At 38.5% G+C, this 24,141-nt stretch overlaps 1 protein-coding gene across 1 annotated transcript; it reads right to left on the reverse strand.

The window, feature by feature from the left end:
* Positions 1–376: 376 nt before the first annotated feature.
* apbb1ip (amyloid beta (A4) precursor protein-binding, family B, member 1 interacting protein) lies at positions 377–24,141 on the reverse strand. Its single transcript, XM_034214237.1, has 14 exons — positions 23,768–24,141; positions 18,457–18,516; positions 17,544–17,631; positions 15,854–16,146; positions 14,166–14,243; positions 11,441–11,600; positions 7,661–7,782; positions 6,558–6,632; positions 6,319–6,462; positions 5,876–5,986; positions 2,176–2,274; positions 1,956–2,079; positions 1,769–1,830; positions 377–1,201 (listed from the first exon to the last, which is right to left on the reverse strand). The coding sequence occupies exons 2-14, from the start codon at positions 18,514–18,516 to the stop codon at positions 605–607; spliced, it is 2,013 nt and encodes a 670-aa protein (XP_034070128.1). The 5' UTR covers positions 23,768–24,141; the 3' UTR covers positions 377–604.

A 24,141-nucleotide genomic window follows, 5' to 3' on the forward strand; every position in this document is an offset into this window, starting at 1 on the left:
AAACAATACTGCAGTCTTATTTTATATTCATCACAGTGAATGCTGAACTTGATGGGCCCACCGGTGGGTCCGGACCATGACATGAAAAACTGGCTTGCTTGTATCAAATCAATACATCCCATACATCATTGGAACATTATTTCCATCTCCAGTAAACCCAGCCTACATGGCAAGCATTTTTATAATATACAGTAATGTCAAATAAGCACTATCTTTGAACTTACTGCCAAAATTAATATGAAATTCACCCCTGGTGTCTTTCTGTCTGTCATCCCTTGATTCTACTTGCTTTGACTGTTCAAATGAGATGTCAACCATCAAAATCGGATAAGGGGTTCCAGAGATATCACTGAGAAGGGTTACAAAGAAATACTTGTTTTTAACAGATGATTCTTTAATAATTCTGACAACAGATTTCATCATGTCTACCTGCAGCAAAAATGACTTTGACAGGTTTTACATAAAACATTTTTTAATCTCTTCTTAAGAATATTTACACTTGTACTTAATTCATGCATGATTATGTCTAGGATAAGTTGTTAGAATGGGTGTAAAGTCCATATTGATCTCCCCTGGCTTCATGTTGGAGAAGTACACAGTTTTTTTAACGCTTCTTGTTCATGGCCAGCATCAGTTCTGACATGAAGTCTCCACCTCCTCCCGCTCCTCCCTGCAGCGATGGAGTAGTCCTCTTTGGCGGAGCAGGCGGTACCTTCCTCACTGAGCCGGAAGGGCGCACCGGGGCTCTTGGGGCAGCAGGTGGAGGGGGAGGGGGAGGTGGAGGTGGAGGGGGTGCTCCAGCTCCAGTGAACATTGGTGGAGGCGGAGGTAAACACCCTGGATCTGGCGGTGGAGGAGGCAGGTCCATACTCATTGGGGGAGGCGGTGGTGGTAGGGAGTTCATCGGAGGCGGAGGCAGGGAACCAAAGCCAGTGGATCGAGGAGGGGGTGGGAGGAAGTCGGGCGGGGCCTCCGAGGCATCATCCATGGGTGGCCCCAACGGTGGAGGAGGAAGGCCTCCCATTGTAGGTGGAGGTGGGGGGAAGTTGGTGGGCAGGTGCCGCTGGGGGAGGGCTGGTTTTGAGGAACTCTTGGGAGCCAAAGGAGGTGGAGAAGGTCGGACTGGTTCTGGAGGTGGTGGGGGAAGGAAATTGGCCATAGGAGGTGGGGGTGGAGGTGGGGGTGGGACATTTCCGAAGTCCTGAGAAGAGAGAACACAACAATGTACAAAATGATGTCTTGAAAAGTATAGAAAGTTTAAAAATAGATTTTGTAGTCAAATAGATTTTGTAATATTCTATACTTAAATATGTGTAACACGACATCATTCATGACGTAGGCCTACATGTAGTGAAATTATTGGTTTTCACTCCCTTTAATTCAAAGGTTTATTGTCATAACATATACAAAACTACGGTGTAATTATGTAATGTATGGATAACTTAGATCGCAGGTTCCTCAACAGTGCAATTTACAAGACAAAAAAATATAAGACAATAAAAATAGTGCAAGCTCGGATGTTAAATAGTCTTATGGCCTGTAGGATGAAACTGTCCCTGAGTCTGCAGTACCGCCTGCCAGACAGAAATTGTGCCATATCATAAATTTAAAGGAGAAAAACATATAATTATTTCGTTTATAGTAGCCTTTTAACAAAGACAAGCATATGTAACCTATCAGAGCTCAAACTGTCTCACCATTTTCCAACATTTTATAAGCTAATCAATATTTATCAAGGGATAAATTGATAACAAAAATAAAACTGTACCTTGGTAACAGGTCCTGGTGGGCGCGTGGGAACATGACCGTTGGCCTGGCTGGGTGATTTAGCTGGCAGAGAAGGAGAAACGCCATGAGTAAAAATGGTGTACAGGCAACATTTCTAACTAATATAACTACATGTGGGTTGTTTCCCATCAGTGAAACACTCGGTAGGACAGTGTGTGTGGTGCTACCTCTGATGGTGGGTGAGGGTGTTGATGGGTTGGAGCTGGATGGAGTGCTGCAGTTTGTCCAAGCAGAGCCGACAGCTGCCTTCCTATCTGCGGTTTTATAGTTTCCATACAGCGACTTACCATACTGGAACGGCAAGACACAAACCACAGAGCATGAGTTTTAGTCCAATAGAGAAGATAAAATGTTCCAATCATAAAATGGAAAGGTGTTAAAGTGTACCTTTGCAATCCGTATTCCGGTTACCCAAAGGTTCATTGCATTTTCATCATCGCAGCAGAGGTACTTAATGTACTGAGACTCTTTTTGGATCTGAGGGTGCTGTGGAGACAAATACAAGATAAACAGGTTATTTTATAATTTGTTACTATCTTTTATAGGCATGGGACGATAACAGAATTTCATGTCACCATTAAATATACGAGATTCACGATATTGTCTGGAAATATTATGCTTAAAACTCTTAATATGTCCATAACAATACTGCAATGACTTGACATTGCATTTACATGTATTTGTATCTAATCCCTTTAGGACTTTTAAATGTCAAAAAACACAACATAATGTAATAATAAATCATATGATCCATCTATGTAAATAAATGAAATTACATTAGCATAATGTCTTACATGATTCAGCCAGTATTTTTATAATTCAGGCAGTGAGTGTTTCTGACACAATCAATGGCTCATTTGACTCTTGAGGGAAATGAAGGTAAAATAATGTTACACACAACTTCACTGAACCCAAATAAACCTGCTTTTATCTCACATTTAATTTGCAATAAGCTGATTTTGCGGTATTTGACCAAAACACGACATATGGTCTGTGACCTAATTTCAAGCTGTTGTCCACTACTACAAAAAAACACACAGGAAAAAAGCCTTAGACTCTGCCTATAAAAACCTTTACCAAAGTTTTGATTTAATAATTCAGCATTGCACTTCTATATCATTTGTATTTAAATGCTGCAGAAGTTTTTCATACCATGAACCCAAGTCCTTTTCAAAACCTGGACACAACATTACCCACAATGCAACTCAAGCACGAACAACACTAACAGAATCAGGTGTGTTGTGCAAAAAGCGGCTAATGGACACTCGAGTCACCAGCGTAATTTATTTTCATCTACACCCCAAGATGTTTTCATTTTCAACCTAAACAATGATGATGATGACAATGCTGACTCAAGTGACATCACTTGAGGCAATGTACACAACATTTTTGTGTAAACACTTTGGAGTTCGCTTTTAAAAAGGTACCACAAGGGGGCAGAGTGAGTCTAGTATCAGAGTGTAAATGGCCTAATCCAGTTAAATGGATGCTATATTTTTTAGTTCATGTTCTATGGCAGCGGTTCCCAACCTGTGGGCCGCGGCACCCTAGTGGTCCGTGAAGGCATTGCAAGTGGGCCGCTAAATAATTGTTATTTGTATTAGTATTTTTTGTAATTATGTTTTTTGTACAGGCTAAAGACACAAACATGGACATAACAATAACATATAGGAGATGACATTCCCATCTCAGACAAAAACAAAACAAAAATAGAATAAATAAAGATACAGTCAGTAGGATCACTTCAACATTTCACAAACAAAAATAGGTTGACAACCAAATACCACCAAAAACACAACATAGCAAGCATATTGTTCCTTTAATCCCACTCTTCCTTAGAGCTAATTATTTCCCATTTCATGGCGTGTTGAGCCACCCTTTGATTTTTTCTGGCAATAATTTTTTCCAAAATAAATTGTATTTTTAATCTGCTCTTCACCTTAAATTAAGATTACTCCTTGATTGACTTTTAAAAATATGTATTTAAGCCAGGAGAATAGTTGTATTTATTAACTGTGTGTCTTCATCTAAAAGCCCAAATAAAATATTAAAGGGTGTAAATGTAAATTCAATATTTACCGCCAAATAATTTGCAAAACATTATGATTTGTGTGGAAACATTTTGATTATTAAGATTTGTTTTTATTTTAACCTCTTTTCCTTTCTCTTTCTTGATCCTCCTTAGCAACGGTCATTACAGTCCTTGACAGCGGTCTGTTCTACTAGATTTACAACGTGTCCAATGTTCTGAATTGACCAATCAGAACTTTATTTCGCCTCCGTATTGTTTATGGTTGAATGTGGGCGCGAAAAAAAATGTGATTCTTAAGTGGGCCCTGAGTTGAAAAAGGTTGGGAACCGCTGTTCTGGAATACTCCAGTCACCATTGTTGAACATGAGCATATTAGAAAAATACATTAGAATCCTGCAGCCAAATGTGTGCTATTAGGTACATCCTGTTTGATTTATGTTGTATGAGATATTTAATGCACAAATAATTGTAATTGTTTGATTTATGCCAGTAAGTGCACACCAGATAGTTGCAGTAGAGTGCACACTGTACTGTATGGGTGTGTCATTAATCTCAGTCAACTGTTTTCCCCTAAAGAGGAAGTTGACTTTTCATGTTATATCCTGATATCAGTTATATACATAATGGACATGGTGTTAGAGATCACCTCAGGCCGCTCCTGTGAATATAAAACAGCAAAATAACGAAGCCAAACTGTTTTGCTCTTCCTTGAATTGCTGCAGTTTTGAGCAGCCAGCCGGGCAATCTGTCAATACACACCTTAATTAAACATTTTGGCAGGCGAAAAACAGCTTCAGCTATTGCTGTATCATTTTTTCACCATCTACCACATCTAAAGAAGCTTTAAAAAGTTTTACTTCATGATTCCTAAGCAACAATCAACCATATGAAACCTGGCTTGCCCTCCAAAATGTTACTACAACAGGTCGTTTTCCTCTGCAGCTGCTCCTTCAGCTCAATCCTTGAAAACTTTTGCTCATGGGTAATTCTGTTTCATGCCTCTCCAAGCTCTTTTTGCTCGGATCCTCAACAACTAGTGTATGTTATCTGCTGATTCTAGTTTTTCCCTGAGAAGATAGGAGGAAGATAATAAAAGTAGACTTTCACTTCCCTTTAAAACGCACTACCATCTTGTTCTGGCTTTTTTCATGTTAGTCAGCATTTCTTGGTCTTGAATAAGTACCGTGAGTACCTCCCATTACAGTTTTTTAATTAAATGCATGGGGCTTTCACAGTAACTACATTTGGAGCAATATTAGGAACTGCTTAAGCGGTCATCTTTCTTTCTCGCCACTTTCAGCTAAGTTGGATAAAAGCGTCTCCTTTCACTTCTTCAAATGAAACTATTTATTGCATTTCTCGTTTTTAGCCAAGTAAGCAGCTGTAGCTGACCAAATACTCAGAAACTGTGGTACATTAAGCAATTCTGCATTGATACAGACAGACAGACAGACAGACAGACAGACAGACAGACAGACAGACAGACAGACAGACAGACAGACAGACAGACAGACAGACAGACAGACAGACAGACAGACAGACAGACAGACAGACAGACAGACAGACAGACAGACAGACAGACAGACAGACACTAGCCTTTAGATATCCCTTATAGTCTACAAAGGAAAATTCCTTTTTGCTCAGGTCAGTATCATACTAACAGACAATACAATTCATCTATACAAGTTGACTCCCCAGTACAGATCGTGATTCTAAAGACTGGATTATTATTTCCATTATTTAAAGTGTGATATAGGCCTCATAACACCTACTACTTCAACAGCAAAACTGACAGGGCATAAAGAATGTTGGTGTTCTCGGTGTAGGGGAAGCTACAGCATGTTGTGAAAAGGGCGTGAGCGTGGACCTTTTATTCTAAATGTGACCACAAAATAAACATCATGCTGCATTGAAGAAGACTTGTAGCAGATTGAGACCATAAATAAAGTGAGAAGTAGGTTCATTTTTCTCATAGACTTCTATAAAGATTTGTTATACCATGTGTTGCTACCAGCTGGATATTAGAAATAATGGAGCAATGTTAAGTTAACTTACCTTCAGAAAAAAGCAGCAGTCAGTTGGGGCTTTGTATTTGCCCTTAAAGTCTTTACCGTAGTAGACATTTACATTGTCAAACTGGACAAAGCAGACCAGGTCACGGGATGACTGAAAAAGAGATAATGGTTCATATTAGACATTGTCTTCATTTGTCGTTTATTTGTTTGACTTTTGAATTGATCATCTACTAGAATGCTACATTCAACAATGCATGAACGAAGAATGTGGTTAATAAAGCAGAAAGACTACTCAAGGACTTTACAGGCCCAGATAAACTAACCTTATATATTTAATAAGGTTTCAGTTGACACAAATATCTCTATATCATCTTTCACTAGTTGCTTGAGTCTTGAATATATGCAGGATTAGATTATTAGCTGCTGGATGTGTGATTTGATTCTGGTCTCTGCCACACAAAATGTCCCCTTATGACCCCTGACCTTGGTTTTCCCTTTGGGCACATAATAAATTCCCGAGGCCCTCAGTTGGAAGAGCTTTGGTTTCCAGGACTTCTTGCCGTCGTCTTTGAGGTGCATCACCCCCTCAAGATCAGGCACAATGATGGAAGTCCCGCAGAAGTTTTCCTGCAGAGTTGAAGAAGGGATGAAAGGGGTCAATGTGAGGAGCGAAATGCAATATTTCACTTGAGGTTTGTGTGCTTATTTATGAGTCTGTTTACCTGGATTAGTAACTCCTTGTCTTGGTCTTTCATGTCTTTGAGAGATTTCTTATCCTTCTTCCATAGATAAAAGTTCTGCAGGAATAAAACATTAAACGGGAATTACTGAATGTCCTCACAACCTTTAGCATACCAGCAGGTTTACATGTGTGAAATGCCTCAACAACTAGAGGTATTGACATGTAGGTCATTGAAAAACTCTACTTTGCAGCTGTTACCATTCAAACACTGCAAACTTAACATGTTAACAATATACATGCTAAACAATCATCAGGAGGTTAGCGTTGTCATTTGAACATGTTAGCATGCTCACATTAGCACTTAGCTTAAAGCAGTGCTGTGCCTTAACACCCGCTCTACCAGATGAGCTACTGGGGTGTCACAAACTATTTTAAACATTATAAATATTTCAAAGAACATTTTTCCTATTAAATATCAGAACAAAAATGTTGGCTACGGGCATCTTAAATATTTATGTTAGTTTTCTAAAACCCTACACTTTGTCCCTGTGTGACTGGGCTTATTTTATTTTTGTATCATAGTCTCTGCATATTGTTGCATTGTGGCGAGTGAAAGCCCAAAAGGGAATTCTATTTTAGTAGTTCTGGTAAAAAGTTGAAATTGTATACTGATAGGGACCTACTAAAACAGTGTCCTTTTGTTAGAGGATGTGGAAGACATGATGGAGTACTTAAAAAATGAGAATATCACTATTTTCCACCAACTATTTATCTCAGCCAACAGACCGATTCCATTAAATACAAAGGGTCCTATTATTTTAACAAACATGCCAAGATCTCCCTGTCATTTGCCTGATGCTGTTTAGTTTGATATATTACAGTGAGGGCATAAATGTAAAGGGTCACCCTGCAAGGAAGAAAGACATATCATAATATATCATAATCATATCATATCATAATCAGTGAAAATAGCCAGATGCCTCTGAGCTGAAACAATGTTGAGATTTTCACAAACCAAGGCCAGGAAAAATGAACTAGCCAGTGTAGGAGTTTAGAGATATTACACGCACATCACTTCTAGTCACACTCACGCAGCATATTTTTAAAGAGGTATATAAAGATGCAGACAATAGGAAGACCAACCTGTGGGTTTTTGAAAACCTCATATTTTTCCCCTCGCTCCTGAAAGAGTAATTTGTTCTCGCTGTCTCTTGTCCATGCTAAGAGTGGCTCCACAAGGTTCTCATGGTCTTCAAACGTACGTTCTGTCAACGAAAAAAGAAAAGTTAAATGTCAGCTAACTAGAATAGGTAGTATTCAGTTTGTCTAACATTGTTATGTGCTTGCAGCACATTTTGAATTCCTCTGGCAAGAGTTTGGATTTGTAGACAAATCAAACAATCGTGGTGAACATTAGTTTGATCTAGGGTCCACTTATTTATTTACTTTTATAGTGCCATTAGGGAGTGCTAAGGTCTGACATTTTTTAATTTAGAAAATAGTGTATCACAACGTAAATATACTACTATAACAATTGTTAGGTAGTCTTTGTTTTCAGAAATGTTTTGCCATATATAATACTGGTACTGCAAGAAGGAGAAGGAGCATTTTATGTGTATGAGCTTAGAGGTCCATTGTCTACTCTGCATCCATGATACACAGAAAAGTACTGCATTCCAAGTTTTTCTGAAGTAAATATATATATATATGTTCACAGACCATATAAACAGAGTTGATGATGAAAGTCAAATTGTACCTTTCTATGGCGAGTTTAACATACGTTTTTGCGACTGTGTCATTGCATTGAAGCTCATCCAACTATATTTTTGGTTGGTTGCTATGCATCATTTACTTTAATAAATATACTTGCTTCACCTCTGCAGTAAACACAGCGATTAAAAAAATGTTTTTCAGCACATATAACAACTAATGCTAATTCTCTGGAGACTGGAGATGTATCTTCTACGACGTCCATATCTCACGCTGTTATACAATACATTACTGTTTAAACCAGAATCGGCCTCGACTTTAATCTCACATAATATCCTCTCTGTCCCCTCTTTTTAGTATTGTGCTGTAAATCACTTCAAAACAAATGCTTTACCATATGTACAGTAGTTCACTCTGTCACGAAATCTTGAAATCTGCAGGTTCATATTCAGTTTCACAGCTGTACAATTGTCTATTTCAAATGGGATGAATCAAGGAAGGGCTCAATAAAACGCAAACCTCCCCATCACGCTGGGAGCACTTTAAATGGCACTAAACCTCGAAAACACATTAAGCGCACTTCCCCCTCCCCTTCCCACTCCTCCTGTCTGCCCACCCACACACACTGAGTGCCATAGATCTGCAGAATGCACTGGGCATTGACTGTAGTTCATCCCTGCTCCCCAATTACAGGTTACCAGAGGTAGGCATTACATCAATTGCTGCCAGGGTTCTACTCTATAGTTTGACTATTACAGTCATTAAATGCATGGTGTGACTTTGCTTCTAGAGTGATTTATTTGGAGAAAAAAAATCCCTTTGAACTGCATTAACCACATGGTGCGTTTCAATAGTATGCATGGGAGGCATATGGGTGGGTTTAACGGTGAAGATTAGTTTGACGTGTTGCTGTTGAGCTCTTTGGGTGTTAATTAGGCATGACCTGCCTTAGCATTCTGTCTGTAAAGATGAAAGGTTAGCACAAAAAGTATAATACTGAGAACGCAACACACTCAGGAGTTTACAGGAATCTAAAAATAAACGTACTCTAACAGTTTCCATTGTCAAAGTGTCATACGGCCTTGTTAGTAAGAGATGACACAAAACCCCGTGCTCATGAGTCAAATCACTTGAATGGATGACATTCTTTAAATACATTTAATTAAAGTCAGGAGCTCATTTAATCAAGGGCCATCATTTAGTTAAAAATAAACTGGGTTGACCAAAGGGAAACAATCATTTCCTCATTTTCTGTGTACTGGCACAATATAAGATGTTTTGCATGACGAAGCTGTAAGAAAACCAGAACGTGAGTTCTGGTTTATGAACAGTAGTGATTAGACTTCTTGTAAGGTTATTATAACCAACTAATATAAATTGTGTGATTTAAAGTATAAGAACCTATCCATAAATAGTCTGGAAGAACTATTTCTGCGCAATATGCTTCGAGTCAAACAGATTTCTATAAAGATATTTGCATCAAAATTTCAATTTGCTATCATTTGTCCTCTTTAACTATCTTACCCACATGACACACCATGGCATTGGAGGCCTCCTTCAAAGATAATTGACATGGACACTAGGTTATTCTAAGCCAACCCAACGTACACATAGCCTCAGTAAATAGCCTTCTAACATGCCGAATAAGTATAAACGCACTGCTGAAGATAGTCCCCAAAAATGCCCTTTTTACTCTTGTCGAAGTAAATGTTGCCTTATACTAGTGCCCAGCATTTGTTTTTTATTATTCATCCCCCTTTTTTGAATATAAAAAAGCATGCATGGAATAGAATTTGATAGAAAAATGTAATATTAAATCCAGGCTAATCCTTTAATTAAATCTCTTCACAGTTTAAGCTGCATATAGAATCACTTAAAAAGTAATATCAAGCTAAATAATATTGATATTAATTTCACTACTCACAGAGGTTAATGACTTTACCACCAGTATCTCATCAAAACAATTTCGGGAAGGTGTAAAATGACTCCCCATTCGATTCGTTCTTTAAATATATGTATTATCTCTGTAACAATCTGATGAGGATGTTATAAAACAGAGAAAACAGATGGTAATGAGTGAAGTCCGGCAGCTCAATTAGATACAGCACAGACAGCTCAGACGGAGGATTGAGATCATAAGGCTTCAATTTCCGGATGAGGATGACTGACAGTGTCCGATAAAGCAAATCAAACCCACCTGTCTACACTGTGTGTGTGTGTGTGTGTGTGTGTGTGTGTGTGTGTGTGTGTGTGTGTGTGTGTGTGTGTGTGTGTGTGTGTGTGTGTGTGTGCGCACGTGTGTGTGTGTGTGTGTGTGTGTGTGTGTGTGGTGTGTGTGTGTGTGTGTGTGTGTGTGTGTGTGTGTGTGTGTGGTGTGTGTGTGTGTGTGTGTGTGTGTGTGTGTGTGTGTGTGTGTGTGTGTGTGTGTGCAGGGAAGTAAGTGTAGGAAAGAGAGGAGGAGTGAGAGAAAGATGGAATAGGAGTAAGATCAATGTTTCTTTGTGAGCTCACTGCAAAATGGCTGCCATCGTGCCAATAAAAACACAGTTTATCACCTGGACTGGAATGAAATATCGCACTCTGCATATTGTGTGCGCATGTGTGAGTGCATGCCTGTACTTGAAGTCTATTTATCTTATTATTCCTGTTCCTTCTGTTTCTGTTGGTACATTTTCTGCCAAGCTCACTTCTATTTCTGCAATCACAACAAAGGTGAATCTGAAGTTTTTATTGAGGTTCCTTTTACTAACATTTTGGTGAAAACTGCTGCTGGAAATACACCAAAGTACTTGAATTTCTCCCCTGAAAATACTTTACCTGCGTGTTTAAAACAGCTAATATTTCTTAAATTGACCACAGATTGAACCACTATGGTATCAACTCGTGGCAACAAATCAATGGTGATTGTGGATGGATTTATCATTGGTCGTAAACCCTCCTTAGCTAAGTATGGGTTTCATTTCACATGTTTGAAAACTTCAAAATCTGTATGCTGATGACACAGATTTATGGGTCTGCATCTTCGGATAAAACAGAGACCTAGTGATGCTATTTTAGATATGAGTGCCAAAATGTAAATGTTTTGAACATCTGCTAGTTGCATAATGTGAAAGATGCTGCACAGATTTTTATTGATTAATAGATTGATATCTTATTGAAATGCAGTCGTCAACCACATGGTACACTTTATTAGGTGGTATTGCAGTAGCTCACCAAGTTGCAGTTCAGGGTTGGTTTCACACAGGCTCCAGTCCACGTTACAGTCACAATGAGTTTTCTCAAACAGGTTGTCCAGAACTTCCCTCACGCTCTGCCTCTCATCCACCATCAGAGTCTTCGCGCTGCCGTCATTCATCAGCACCTTCACCACCAACTGTCAGAAAAAGTGGCTTGATAGTTAGAATACTATATCACATTTCTGCAAACATGAGTAATATCGGTTCATTTTTGTTAGGGCAGAGTGGGGTAAGTTGAGCAAATGGGTATTTATCCAGGCATTTATGCATATTTGTTGTCATGTGACCCGAAATTTAGGAAGCACCCATAATTACTATGTGGCTGTGGTGGATAGAAGCACATGGTAAAGTGGTAAATATGTTTTTTTCATAATAAACCATGTTTTACTTGTCAAAGTAAATGTTCAACATCTCAGGTAAAATTACTGTTATATCAAAGCAAATGTATCCAGGTCTGAAATTATTTATCATACATGTTGATTATTTAGCAAGGTGTAAAACCATGTGAATTATTTAGCTAAAGATAAGCATGAAGCACTAAGCTGGACAGTGTTTTCCCCAAAAAGTGGCTATGGGGAAAAGTGAGCCAGTGGTTCAACCTAACACTGAGGCACGAGGCACTGAAGTTAAGTCTCTGTAGTATAATATTTCCATGTAGTTTAACACAACTATTTGTAGCTTGTAAACATTGTAGAAAAGCTATCATGCCAAGAGAGTACAAGACAAAGACTAAGGAGATGGAGAGAGCCACCATTGATGGCAAGGGAGGAAAATCCATCAGGGCAGTGGCAAAAGACAGAAATATTGACAGGTCAACCCTGTGTAGATAAATAAAAAGGAAGGAGGAAAACGAAGTGAAAACAGTAGGGTACAGTGGAGCAGCAGAGGCAAAGAGGCAAGTTAAGCCACAAGACACTTTTTTGTTATCATATATTCATGGCTCTTTGTGATAGATGCATGACTTTGATCGACAGAAGACATTGTGAAATAACGGCTCTTTTGTGATTTGAATTCTATCTATTCTTGCTTAGAGGACAACATAAGTAAATTATTACATTTACATTGTTAATTAAAAGACAATAACATTCATGTATTAATAAGTCACATTCAAATAACTGTATTGGATATTTGAAATGTCTTAATCAATGTAACCTGTTGGCAACTGTTTCAAACAGTCAAATAGGAAGTGAAAACTTATAAATGTCTTTCAGAGGAAGCCAAGACCATTTTGAGTGCATGCACTAGGGTTCTTTTCATTATTTCAGGACAAAGTCGATAAAGTACACCAAACAACTTAATATTCCAGGTAAGCATAATTCGAAATATGACTAGCAATGTTTTTATTGCTTTTAATAGAAGTTGTATTTAATTGTAGTTGTAGTTGAAATAGCATCAGTTAAGGAGAGTTGCAGGAAAATAGCTGGATTTGTGAGTTTTTCGTTCTAACATGACGATATCCCCTACTAGACAGATTGAAGTTAAAATGTCTTGTGGACAGCAGCAGGTGTCTAAAGTGTGATATCAAATGAAGCCTTGAAGTACATGCAGCTTGTTTATTATCCAGTTTAATTACAGGCAATTTCTGTTACTGTTTCGTCAGAGGGTTAGAGCAGCAGCATTTCTATCTCTCTGTTCTGTTGAACTTATTTGGCTTTTTAAGTAATTGCCTCCACATTTTATTTGTCCCTTTTTGCAGTGGGCTGAATTACATTTGTCTCTGGAGCAGAGCAATGCTTTCCTCACAGGCTCATATGGCTTTGCACTTCCTCTCATCTGAAACAAATCCACATTTTGGAAGCTGAGAAGTTTAACAGAACCAAGGTCAGCCAGTCGCTTGGCGTGTGTCATAAGAAATGTGGGTTTCACAGATGTTATCACCATAGTATTTAGAGTGTTGGATCACATGGCTCGACCCTCCCTGCAATACAATATGGATTCAGCATGTAGTGGAATTAAATGTCACTGGATATCTGATTATTTTCCCTCTTACAGTACTTCCTCATGCAAGCCAGTTACAATACAATACCAATACATGATCCGTGTCGAAAGCTTGTTCCGGAATCAGTTGTTTTATCTGAAACTTAAAGGCCTCTGCCCACAGACGGTTGTTCTGAAACCACTGAGGAGCACCTTGCTTCTAACACCATTGGAACAGATGTTCCTGTGAAAGTGCACACGGCTCTGTTTCCTCAGCATCCACACACATATGGCAAAGTGGAAAAGCCATTTTTACTGGTTTCTTGCTAGTTTCCTTCACTTGTTTCAAAGCATTTGTAATTATTAAAAAGAAACAGGCCATAAAAGCAGTCACAACCATATAAATTGTAAGACTTCTCCAAACCACGAGGCAGTCATATCATCAATCATATCACATAGGATGAAAGTGTTAGCCTATTTGCACATCTTGATATGAAGCTTTGCATGCAACACTACATGTCTGTTTTTTTGTTGACTGCTTTGAAGCTGAGTGTCCACATATCACCCAAAGAAGGGAAACAGTGCTGTCCTACAGGAAGTTAGCTACATGAAAGAAACCATCCATCACTATGATTGATGGCCCTTCTAAAGGAAAGGAAAGAACCAAACTATCTTTGATCATTTTGTCTTTTACAGTGATGTCCATGTAGCCGTAATTCACAACATTTTATGATGCCAGTGGATGTAAGATCAGACGAGTACAGTACAGGGTTTAGCTTTCTTACCTTTTTTACTTTAGCTTCCTTGAGCTTCTCAAGAGCCAGCTTGATTTTGTCTGCTTTCATCTGCGCCTCGATTTCCTCCTAAATAGGACAAAAATACATTACGTTATAGTGCATGTTCATCCACTATGAGTTATTATCTAGTATAAGGGGTTATACACTATATATATTAGCATCATTGTGTTAAATCTACGCAAACAACACAGAGAAATCATCTTTGATGTCGGAAACTGCACACAGACCAATAGCAAATATGCCTTCTGTATTGATTAGAAGATTGAAACCACTCTCATGTATTTACAAAAAAATATGAAGCTATAGCAAGCAGTCTGTTAACTTAGCATAGCATAACATTGTCTAGGGGGAAAACAGAAAGGCTGACTAATTTCAAAGGAAATAAACTCTGCCAGATCCTAAAAACGGATCAGATGCACATATTATTTTCCACTTTTCTTTACAGTGTGAGACAGGCAGGCTCTGCGCACATTACAATTGACCTTCTAAAGACACTTGTTCAAGTTAAGATTAAACCAACAAGCCATGAACACATTTAGTTGTGAGTTGGAGGTGATTGTAGGCGTATTTTAATACCCTGAGACAGAGCCAGGTTAACCTTTTCCCTGTCTCTAGTCTAAGATAAGGCGATAGCTTCAGCTATATAAATGAAAGTGGAATTAACATTCTCATCTACCTCTCGTGAGATAAGCCAAAAAGTGTGATTCCCATAATGTTGAGATATGCTATGAGAGGAAAACATTTTAATCTGGGTAGATCATTTTTGCAGATGTAGCACTTCAACTTCTGCACAGGAGGTGGAGTGTTTAATTTAAGGTTCATAACTTCATGTGTGAAATGTGCATTTAGAAATTTCATTTGAGACATTAGATCTAATCTACAAAATCTCCATTAGCAGGGATAGGATACGCTTTCCTTTGGCGTATCACTCCTGCCTACAGTGCAGTTTAAATGAACTTGCACACCTCTTCCTAACAATGACACATTCTCTGCCTCAGCACAGATGGTGATTTTACCTCAGAGGGATGAGGTAACAAGCCCTGCTAAAGCAATAAGCTCCAGTCTGGCTTCACCCCCCCCACCAACACTACCACTCCCCTTCCCCAACTTTTCGTATATTGATCCTGTTCCTTTCCTGCTGCATGTGTTTGATCTGTTCCAGACAGACTCACGGCTGTTTCACGTCACACGTCTCTACAACTGTAACAGATGCCTCCATCCAGGAACAACTTTGCCATGATCTCACCGTCTCAACTGTTATAAGAGCAATAGGCCTACCACTCTTCCCAGTTCGACAAAGGCAAAAATAAATCACTAGAAAGGAATATGCTGGGAACTGGTGCAAGGTATTTTTGTTGTAACAGTGTCTAGTCACGCACAGCTCAGGAAGTGAATCGGTAAATCAAGACACACCTCCAATTATAACAGAGATTATAGCATTATTGCTCTTGCTATTACATTTTAAGAGCTTAATAATGTGAAGAATGTTTATTTTATTTTTCAATATCTCCAGCTAGCAAGATGTGGCAGCCAGCATTTGTTTTCAAACTGTATCAACCAAACTCTCTTGGTTAAATCACTCACCTCTTAAATGTTGGATCAGTTCCAAGTAGTACAGAGGTCAAAAGGTAATTGCAGAGATGCTACTCTCATTTTACAAACTCTAGCTGACTCACCCTTGTAGGCTTTGTAGTCTGAGGAGGCGGAGGTGGTAAAGGGGAGGTGGTGGAGGAGGTGGGGGTGCTAACATTGCTGCTGGTGCTGATCGCTGGTGATGCTGGGGAAACGGGTGAGGAGGTAGGACGGGGGCTCAGGCCCTGAGGCGGGGGTGGCAGGTCAGGCGGGGGCGGTGATGGCTGTTTCAGACCTTGCATGTCTGCTGCAAGTTTCAGTTCCGTAGCATTCAGGTCCGCAACCAAATCCGCCATGAGCGCATCCAAATCGGTGTCTTCCAATTCATAGAGGGAGTCTGATGTTAGAAGAAAGTCTGATTATTTGTTAGGAACTGACCTAGGAACAGTATCCCATTTCAGTATATACAGTCATTCTACTGAATTTCCCCACAGGGATTAATAAAGGTCAATTTTGTCTAGATCTTATCTTAAAGGTGCGGTAGGTAAGTTTGAGAAACCGGCTCGGGATACACTTTGTGTTATATTCCAGGGAATGCTCTGAACATCCCGATAGCAATGAATATCTTAAGTGCTTTGACAAAAAAATCCATAATGTCATCTGTGGAAGCCGTGGTACTGTAAGTACTGTACCCGGTTAAAATAACTGGATGGCCTACCTGCCTGTCAGCCTTCCATCTGTGCACAAACTTATCTCGTGCCCTCATTGGTCATGTGGAGGGGCTCTGTAAGGAAGTGGCAGATTTTTTCCGGCTGCGTATTTTCAAATTCTGGCGCACTCGAGCTGGTTTCTCCAAAATTACCTACCCCACCTTTAATTCATTATTCATATAATTCATTTGTGTTACCTCTCTTTCAAAGTATTTGACCAGTGAGTGAACTTGGTAGCACAAGTTCCTTTTTCGAAATGACTTGAGCGTTTTATTTAAACAGTAAGAGCTTTCATTTTTTTACAAGTTCTTCTTTTCTCTGTGTCATATTAAAATGCAATGTTCTACAGTACACCTTTCAAATGCTAATATTACTCTATGCAAATGTAAGGATTAAGAATACATTGAAATATGTAACATACATTTGTGGTCGCTAGAAGTCGATTCTAATGACGTTGGTGTTCAACTCCTGATTTGATCAATTCAAAATGACTTTTATGATACCTTAACCACCATCAGGTTAACATCTCAGTTGTCTAAATATTTGGGCAAGACAAAAAACCTGCTAAACTAATGGCTTTACCATCAGCTTCATTTGTGTTCAGTGCTTTTTAGCATATGCTAGCATGCTAAAACATTAGCATGTTGATCTTGTCATTGTGATAATATTAGCATGTTGATGATAGCATTTAGCTTAAAGCACAACTGAGAGCTACTAGCATGGTTATAAAGTTTTAGTCTTGTTAAAAAAACATTTATTCTTTGATTGATTGTTTTTTAGTTTGATATATGAAGGTTTATAATCCTTGTAAAGTAGTTGGTGGTGAAAGGCTGATACAGATAAAAACACAAGGCTTAAAGAAGAATGCTAACACCGAATAATTAGCACCTACAGCAATCTAAATCTTCGTCTAAAATCACCTTTTAAACAGTAGCCAAATATACTACTTGTAGCAATCTCAATATTGTTTTAGTTGACTGAAACATTCAAAGTATATCCTGCCTGTGTATGTCATCGTGGAAAAGCTGAACACACAGCTCTTTGTAGTATTTCGACACACATGACAGACAAAATGCTAAGTCACCATTCAGGTCAGTGTAGCTCATGGAGTAGTTGGTTTCCTTGTTTGTGCTGCTGAGCGACGCAGGAGGTACAGTTTCCTGACCGAGACTCTGAAGGGAAGAATAAACAAGGCAGTGTGTTTATAAGAGAATGAATATATTATCTGTACAGACATAAGACCCCCAGAGGCCCATTGAGTTAATCCACAACACATTCTATAACATGAACTGTCACCAAACATCATAAGAAAGTATAGTGTTGTCTAATGTTACATCTGTTTTTAAGTAGTACACATAACAGGACTTATCTGTGCTGTATTAAGCCCCCCTGGCAAAAATAGAAGTGATTTAAAATGACTGGTCGGTGGGAAAACAACATCAAAGTGCTCAGCAGGGATTTTCACAAAAAAATGTGTAATCTCTTACTGGCTGTTGCCATTTGACCTCCCCCAAAAGAGTGTGTAAGTTATGTCTGTTAGATGACTGCAAAGAGTGTTACCCCCTGTTGTGTCTGTGCTCGCCAGTCTAGAGTGTCTCAGTGATCGATGGTGGGTTTAAGTGAGTTTGTCGTCTATCTCTAACAAAAAAAAGGCTATTTGAGGTATAAGGTCAAAGGATTAACGATGGGCAGTTCAGAGAATGTGATGTTGTGTTCAGTATGTGTTGCATGAGATATTTCCTTCAAAACCAAAAGCAAAAAAGGGATTATAATGCTTTATATTGACATTGAAAAAATCTTTGAAGATAAAGCTTTTCTATTGTAATAATAAGACTAGTATAAGGTATGTATTACTGTCTAAACAGCAATAATTTTAATAATAATATAACAGTAAGTTGTAGGAGGTAATCACGAGTCATGTAATAAATAATAAAATAGGTAACAAATAAATATTCAATAAAACAAAAAACGATGCTTTGACAACTGTCTTCTCTCACCTGAGTGAGGAGGTCCATCTCCCCCAGCAGGTCACTGAACATGGCGTCAATGTCATCCATCTGTTTGAAGCAACGACAACACAGCAGAGTCAGACAAATAAAAAAAACACCAACATCAGATCGTAAACTATTTTACCATGTGACAACAATCTGATAACCCCAAAGTGAACTGTTGGAACAGCATGTTTCTCAATGAGCTGTATTGATTGGTGGTACAAGGAAGCAAATCCTTTGATTCCATTGATTGGATACGGTTCTCATGATGAATGTCATTAAAGGAATGTCTGGAATGGTGAGGTAAATCCATCTTCATGGTGACACAACTGTTAGATACACAAACATGTTTCACAGCCAGTGGTGAGACACAGTACCGCATCCTTTAAAATGTGTGCAGAATAGATGTAATACGTGACCTGAGGCTATGTTATCATCTCCACCCAGACTGAAGCAAGAAAGGTATGTACTCATAACTACCAGGCACTCGGTTTTTGTCAGAACTTGTTGTGTCTTGTTGAACTTGGGAGTGCAATATTATTTCATTTTTCAGATTTAGAAGTCAGTTGTACTTTTTTTGCCAGACCTCTACTTTCTAAGTTCCAGCCACAGATAATATGTAATATTACTGTACATTCTTTCAATTAAAAAAACTGACACACAGTAGGTTTCCTTCATCATGAATACAAATAGCAATTACTGCTGGCTGAAAAACAATATCAGGATATGTCATGATTACAAAAATCCCTGGAACACCCTAAAGTGTACAGTAAACAGGATTTTAAAACTATTGATATTTATAAAATATTCATGCTTGTTATAAATGGCTGTTTAAATACCAAGGCTCATACATATGACTGCTTAAATACAAAGTTAAATACATCGTGAACAGACTGTGTTTTTCCTGAAACAAATCCTGAAGACACATCTGATTTTCAGCTGTAATTATGTACAGTATGCTGTCTCTCACACATGTCTTTTTTTTATTCCCCATTTTCCTCAGAGCAAGTGTTATGATGGGCAAGAATGTGCTGTTAAACAGAGAACCTGTTTTCTTACAGTGGAACATGACCAGTGGCGCAAAGGTGTCAATGGGAGTTCATTCAGCCACAGTGGCGCTTTGATGGGGTTTTTTGTTTCACTAATTCCAGAAATGTAATGTGATGTTAATGGTTCAGTATGCCCTAAAATGACTGAGCATGAAAGGGAACAATTTTACTGGAAGGACATATTAACACAGAGAAGGGCTGCTGTAACTGCTGAAGCAGTCTGGTGAACATTAAAGGTCCACTTTCTGCCAGGTGTTTGGTTTCTGTTCAAGAAGATCGATAGCCTCCATTTTAGTCACGCTATAATGTTGTACTTCTATGGATGGAAACAGAAACCATATATGGATTACCATAAGCCTATATTTTGCCAATCATTTTTTTCTTGTGCATTCATTAAGTCATGTTTCAGTGTCTCAACATCTCTTGGATGTATTAGCACAGCATTTAGTATACAGTATAAACATGTAATGGTATCAAGACTTTGTATCCTAATGATTGTAGTTCTCTGACTTTTCATCAAGCGAAATCATCACGTCAAATTGTTAAATACCAAAAGAACCATCTTATGAAGTAATACCTGCAAAAATAACTGTTAACAATAACACACCCTTTGTCACAAAGCTAATTGTTGGCAAACACGTTAAACTAAGGTAAAACTACCTGCTAATGCTTAAAAATGTTAGCACACAGATGTTAGCATTTAGCTCAAAGCACTTATGTGCCTCAGAGAGTGACAAGCATTACTCTGAGTCTTATTATGTCAAAACCTTATACAGTATGACTTGTCCTCAGAACTCAGTTGGTCTCTTTGATTCAAAATAGTATAGTAAGGCTATACGCTCGTATTTAAAAATACAGGTGAATGTGGTTGTGTCGTGGTTTATATTAAAGATAGCCGGGGTTAAGTCAACGTTTGGTTTGTTTTAAGTGATGGGCTACGGCTTCTGAATGCCTCAAACCGATGTGTTGAGCTAGTGGCTACACACTCTTAACCCATTATTTTTTCATAGGCCTCATTTTAGTGTCCTGGAAGTCACTAACCTAAAAACAAGCTCCACACACTCTTTAATGTTGTTGGTTAAACTTTAAGTTAACCGATAAGATTTCATCCATCCAAGATAAAGGATTATACAACAACATATCCAGTCTGCTTTATAGTGTCTCTAACAAAATGTGACTCGCTGCATTCACTTACTACAGTTTGGAATCTGTTAACATTTAGAGCCAAACAAAACAAATTAAATGTTGCAGAGGAGACAGGAGTGACTGATTGTGTTCCAGGAAATAGTTCATACAGTGACCTGATGTCTCTCATTTGAATGTTAGATTAATCAATATTGTTCAAATATCTAACAGATGGAGTGTGCAAATATAGTTTGAAGTAAACTTAATCCCTATAGGCCTACCTACTACCATAAATGGGTTTGTGAAAATATTAGATAAAGACTTGCGAAATATCTCTGGGTTGGTTTGTGATATTTTAACACAAGGTATTTTACTTATTTGAGTGTCAGGCAATCACTTCTATGTGAATATTGTATGTGTGTCTTCTTAAATGTTGTCAGTTGTGGGCCAGCTCCACCCCTGTTTTTCAAAATGGTACGCCCCTTGAGGGAAGTGGTGAAGGACGAATTTCCTGCCACATGCAATGTTGAAATTGTGTAGGAAATGGTGACATGAACACAGGGCCGTCCCTGGCCAATTTGAGGCCCCACGCAAAGTTAGAGGGGGGTGGACGGATGGTTGGTGGAGCCTCACAGCGGTGACACCGTACCGCACCACACTAATTGTGCCGCATAAACGCATAGGTGCGCTGCAGTTGAGGCTCCCTCCGCAAGATGAGGCCCCCTCTGCGAGGTGAGGCCCCACGCAGTCTGCGTGATCTTTCTGTAGGGAGGGACGGCCCTGCATGAACAGCCACCTGCGGCCTTAATAATAATGTTTCCTCACACACTTCATTTCACATTTTAAAGGGTTTGAAACATACACATTGCCTGGGCCAATGCATGGGATAATTTTCATAATGGCTAAACAAAAACATAGTGACGCACTCTTTTATGACTGCTCTTTAATTATTTATTTTTAGCCTTTCTTTCCTGTGGTTTCACATTTCATATAATGTTATGACAACCACAAAACAACAGATCTTGCTACAACAACCACATATGGCTTTGGTCAACACACAGAACATGTAAACACAGTGAGCGTCTGATGCCATTTTCATTGGGTATTTTCTGAAGTAACAAAAGGGAGAAAGAAAGAGTCAGTTGGGTCACTCTTGACAGATGTGTTTTCAGGACAAATGCATGCAATGAAGCACTTCCATGTTTTCTTTGTGAAAAGGTTATGGGAGTTTTAATAATGACTTCTTCTGTGAACCCACCCTTCAACATTCAAATTAAGGAAGTATTACGCATGTTTTTCTTCTGTAAGTGAGACAATGCAAACACAAACGGAAACAACAATAAAGGTGTTAATCTGTTGTCAACATCAGCATAACCTTTTTATACAATTTATAACAGGACAGGAATAGGATAAAAAAAAAAAACTATGAATTTGAGCTCAGAGATGACGTGTTTCTGTTGGGAAATCATGCAAAAATATTTGTATCAGCAATATTGGAGAACTTCATAGTTAGATTGAAAAGCCTGGCAAAAAACTATTACTGATGCATAAAGTGCTCAAAAGAGAGCTACATTTTGCATTTTAATCTGATAAAAGTGTAGATTGCCCTGGGTAAGGTCAAATGGAGGGAATAATGGAATAACTGATGTTCCTGTCAATCACTACTCTTACTGTAAAACAAAGTTTTCATATTCACATAACTTTGAAATAATATGCAGCCTGAAGGAAAACAATCATAAAAGTATGTAGCTGCCTCTTTGCATCATTTATTCGTTTACTTTCCAGAGGCCGCTCTGAAATATGTGAATTGTCAAGCATTTATAAATATTATTGGAAATGTTTGGGGCATGACATTTGGCAACCTTTCAAACTCGCACAATGCATTTGTGAAAACATACCACTGTACTTCTGTTATCAAAAGGAATATGAAGTATAAAATATAGCATAGGGAAAACTATATTCTGACAGAAAACAACTCCCCTCTTAATAATCTCAATTATGTTTCGGCCCTTTTTTAAATCCACACATGTGTAACTCAAGCTTCAGACAAGAAAATGGAAGCCAGACAAAACTCATAATAAAGCCCAGCATGTTTACCATACTGTAAAGAAACTCTCGCTCTTACTCGGCTCAAATATCTTTACTTGGGTCTTGGGTAGATGTGTTTGCTGAACTAGATGTACTCTACTGTAAAGTAGGCAAATAAGGGGGTCAGCAGCAAAAACAAAGAGCTGAAAGGCATAAAAAGCACGAATCACATCTGACATTTAGCAATCCACAAGATCATATCTATGTTTTCTGAAGGGGGTATATGTGCTTTTGTAGAAATCAAATGCGTACAGTAATTTCCAGAAGGGGTTGATTTACATAATCCTTCAACTTTTTTCCTTTACATAAAATCCCCTCTGCACATGAGTCATTTGACAGTCTGTCTAAACATATATTTCAGCCTCCTCTGACTTGAAGGCAGGTCAAAAACTGTCAACCTAAAGGTTTTTACTCATGTATTGCAAACAGACTTTTGCAATGAAAGACTGTTTATAAGTAATTCGGTCCAGTTTTCTTTTATTTAATCACATCTCAAAAAGCCGAATGCACAACATGTTCCTATCTTCACTGACAGCACATAGCTTTAAAATAGGAGGCCAACCCTATCAGTTTCATGTGGTTATTGAGTCATACAGCAGTGTGAAATTAGAGCCCGGTCCACCCATTTCGAAAGCAGACAAGAGCACATATGAACTTACTCCCTTTTTGATTATATTAAAATATCCTAATGACTGTCTTATCTCTCTCTATACAGCAACCTAATAAAACCTTATCTCAAAAGAACAAATCCGTCTTGGGTGACAATAGCCGTATTGTTTCATTGTTGTACTATTATTACATACTCTGACAACTTTTTAAATTCTATATCTAGTATATGACAGGATGTCTAAGATTCTCAGTGTGTATGATTAGCGATATCTTTATTTTTCTTCTAGCTAGAGGAGAAAAAAGTGTTTGATGTGACAGCCAGTCAATAAAAAAAACAACAATGATTAATATACAGAACACTCAAAGATATGAACGCTCAGAACAAAAGCAGCTATGGGTGTTCACCGTTAACTGAAACATCCAACTTAGCAGAGATGTAAACTCACCTTTCCAAATGTATTAATCCAAGTTTCACCAGTTAGTTTCAAGATAACAGCTTCATGGGCGTCAGTTCCACCTCAAATTACTACTCTCTAATAAAGCTGAACACCAACAAAACAGTCATATACAGGCGCCGTTGGGTGTGTTGATGTGGATTGCATCTGGGTCTTGACTCTTGACTTCTTCCTGCTTAATGCGGAAGTTCAGGTCTAGACCTGTCACTACATTCCTTCTGAAAGCTCAACACTTTCACAAGTCTTGTCTTGGCAGCGCTGAGCCGTCCCTCTCCACAGTCTCCTTATCTGCATTGTATTGCAAATGTTTCAAACGCGTACAGATCAGAGGAAATCTGGAGAGGAGTTTGATGATGAAGTATCTG

This window comes from Gymnodraco acuticeps, unplaced genomic scaffold (assembly GCF_902827175.1).
Source record: "Gymnodraco acuticeps unplaced genomic scaffold, fGymAcu1.1, whole genome shotgun sequence".
Classification (NCBI taxonomy): Eukaryota; Metazoa; Chordata; class Actinopteri; order Perciformes; family Bathydraconidae; genus Gymnodraco; species Gymnodraco acuticeps.

Coding starts and splice junctions, on each gene's coding strand:
- apbb1ip (XM_034214237.1), bottom strand. CDS start 18,516: ATGGATGACATTGACGCCATGTTCAGTGACCTGCTGGGGGAGATGGAC. Junction 2,080..2,175: donor CCGGAATACGGATTGCAAAG/GTACACTTTAAC, acceptor TTGCCGTTCCAG/TATGGTAAGTCGCTGTATGG. Junction 1,831..1,955: donor ACCCTCACCCACCATCAGAG/GTAGCACCACAC, acceptor CTTCTCTGCCAG/CTAAATCACCCAGCCAGGCC.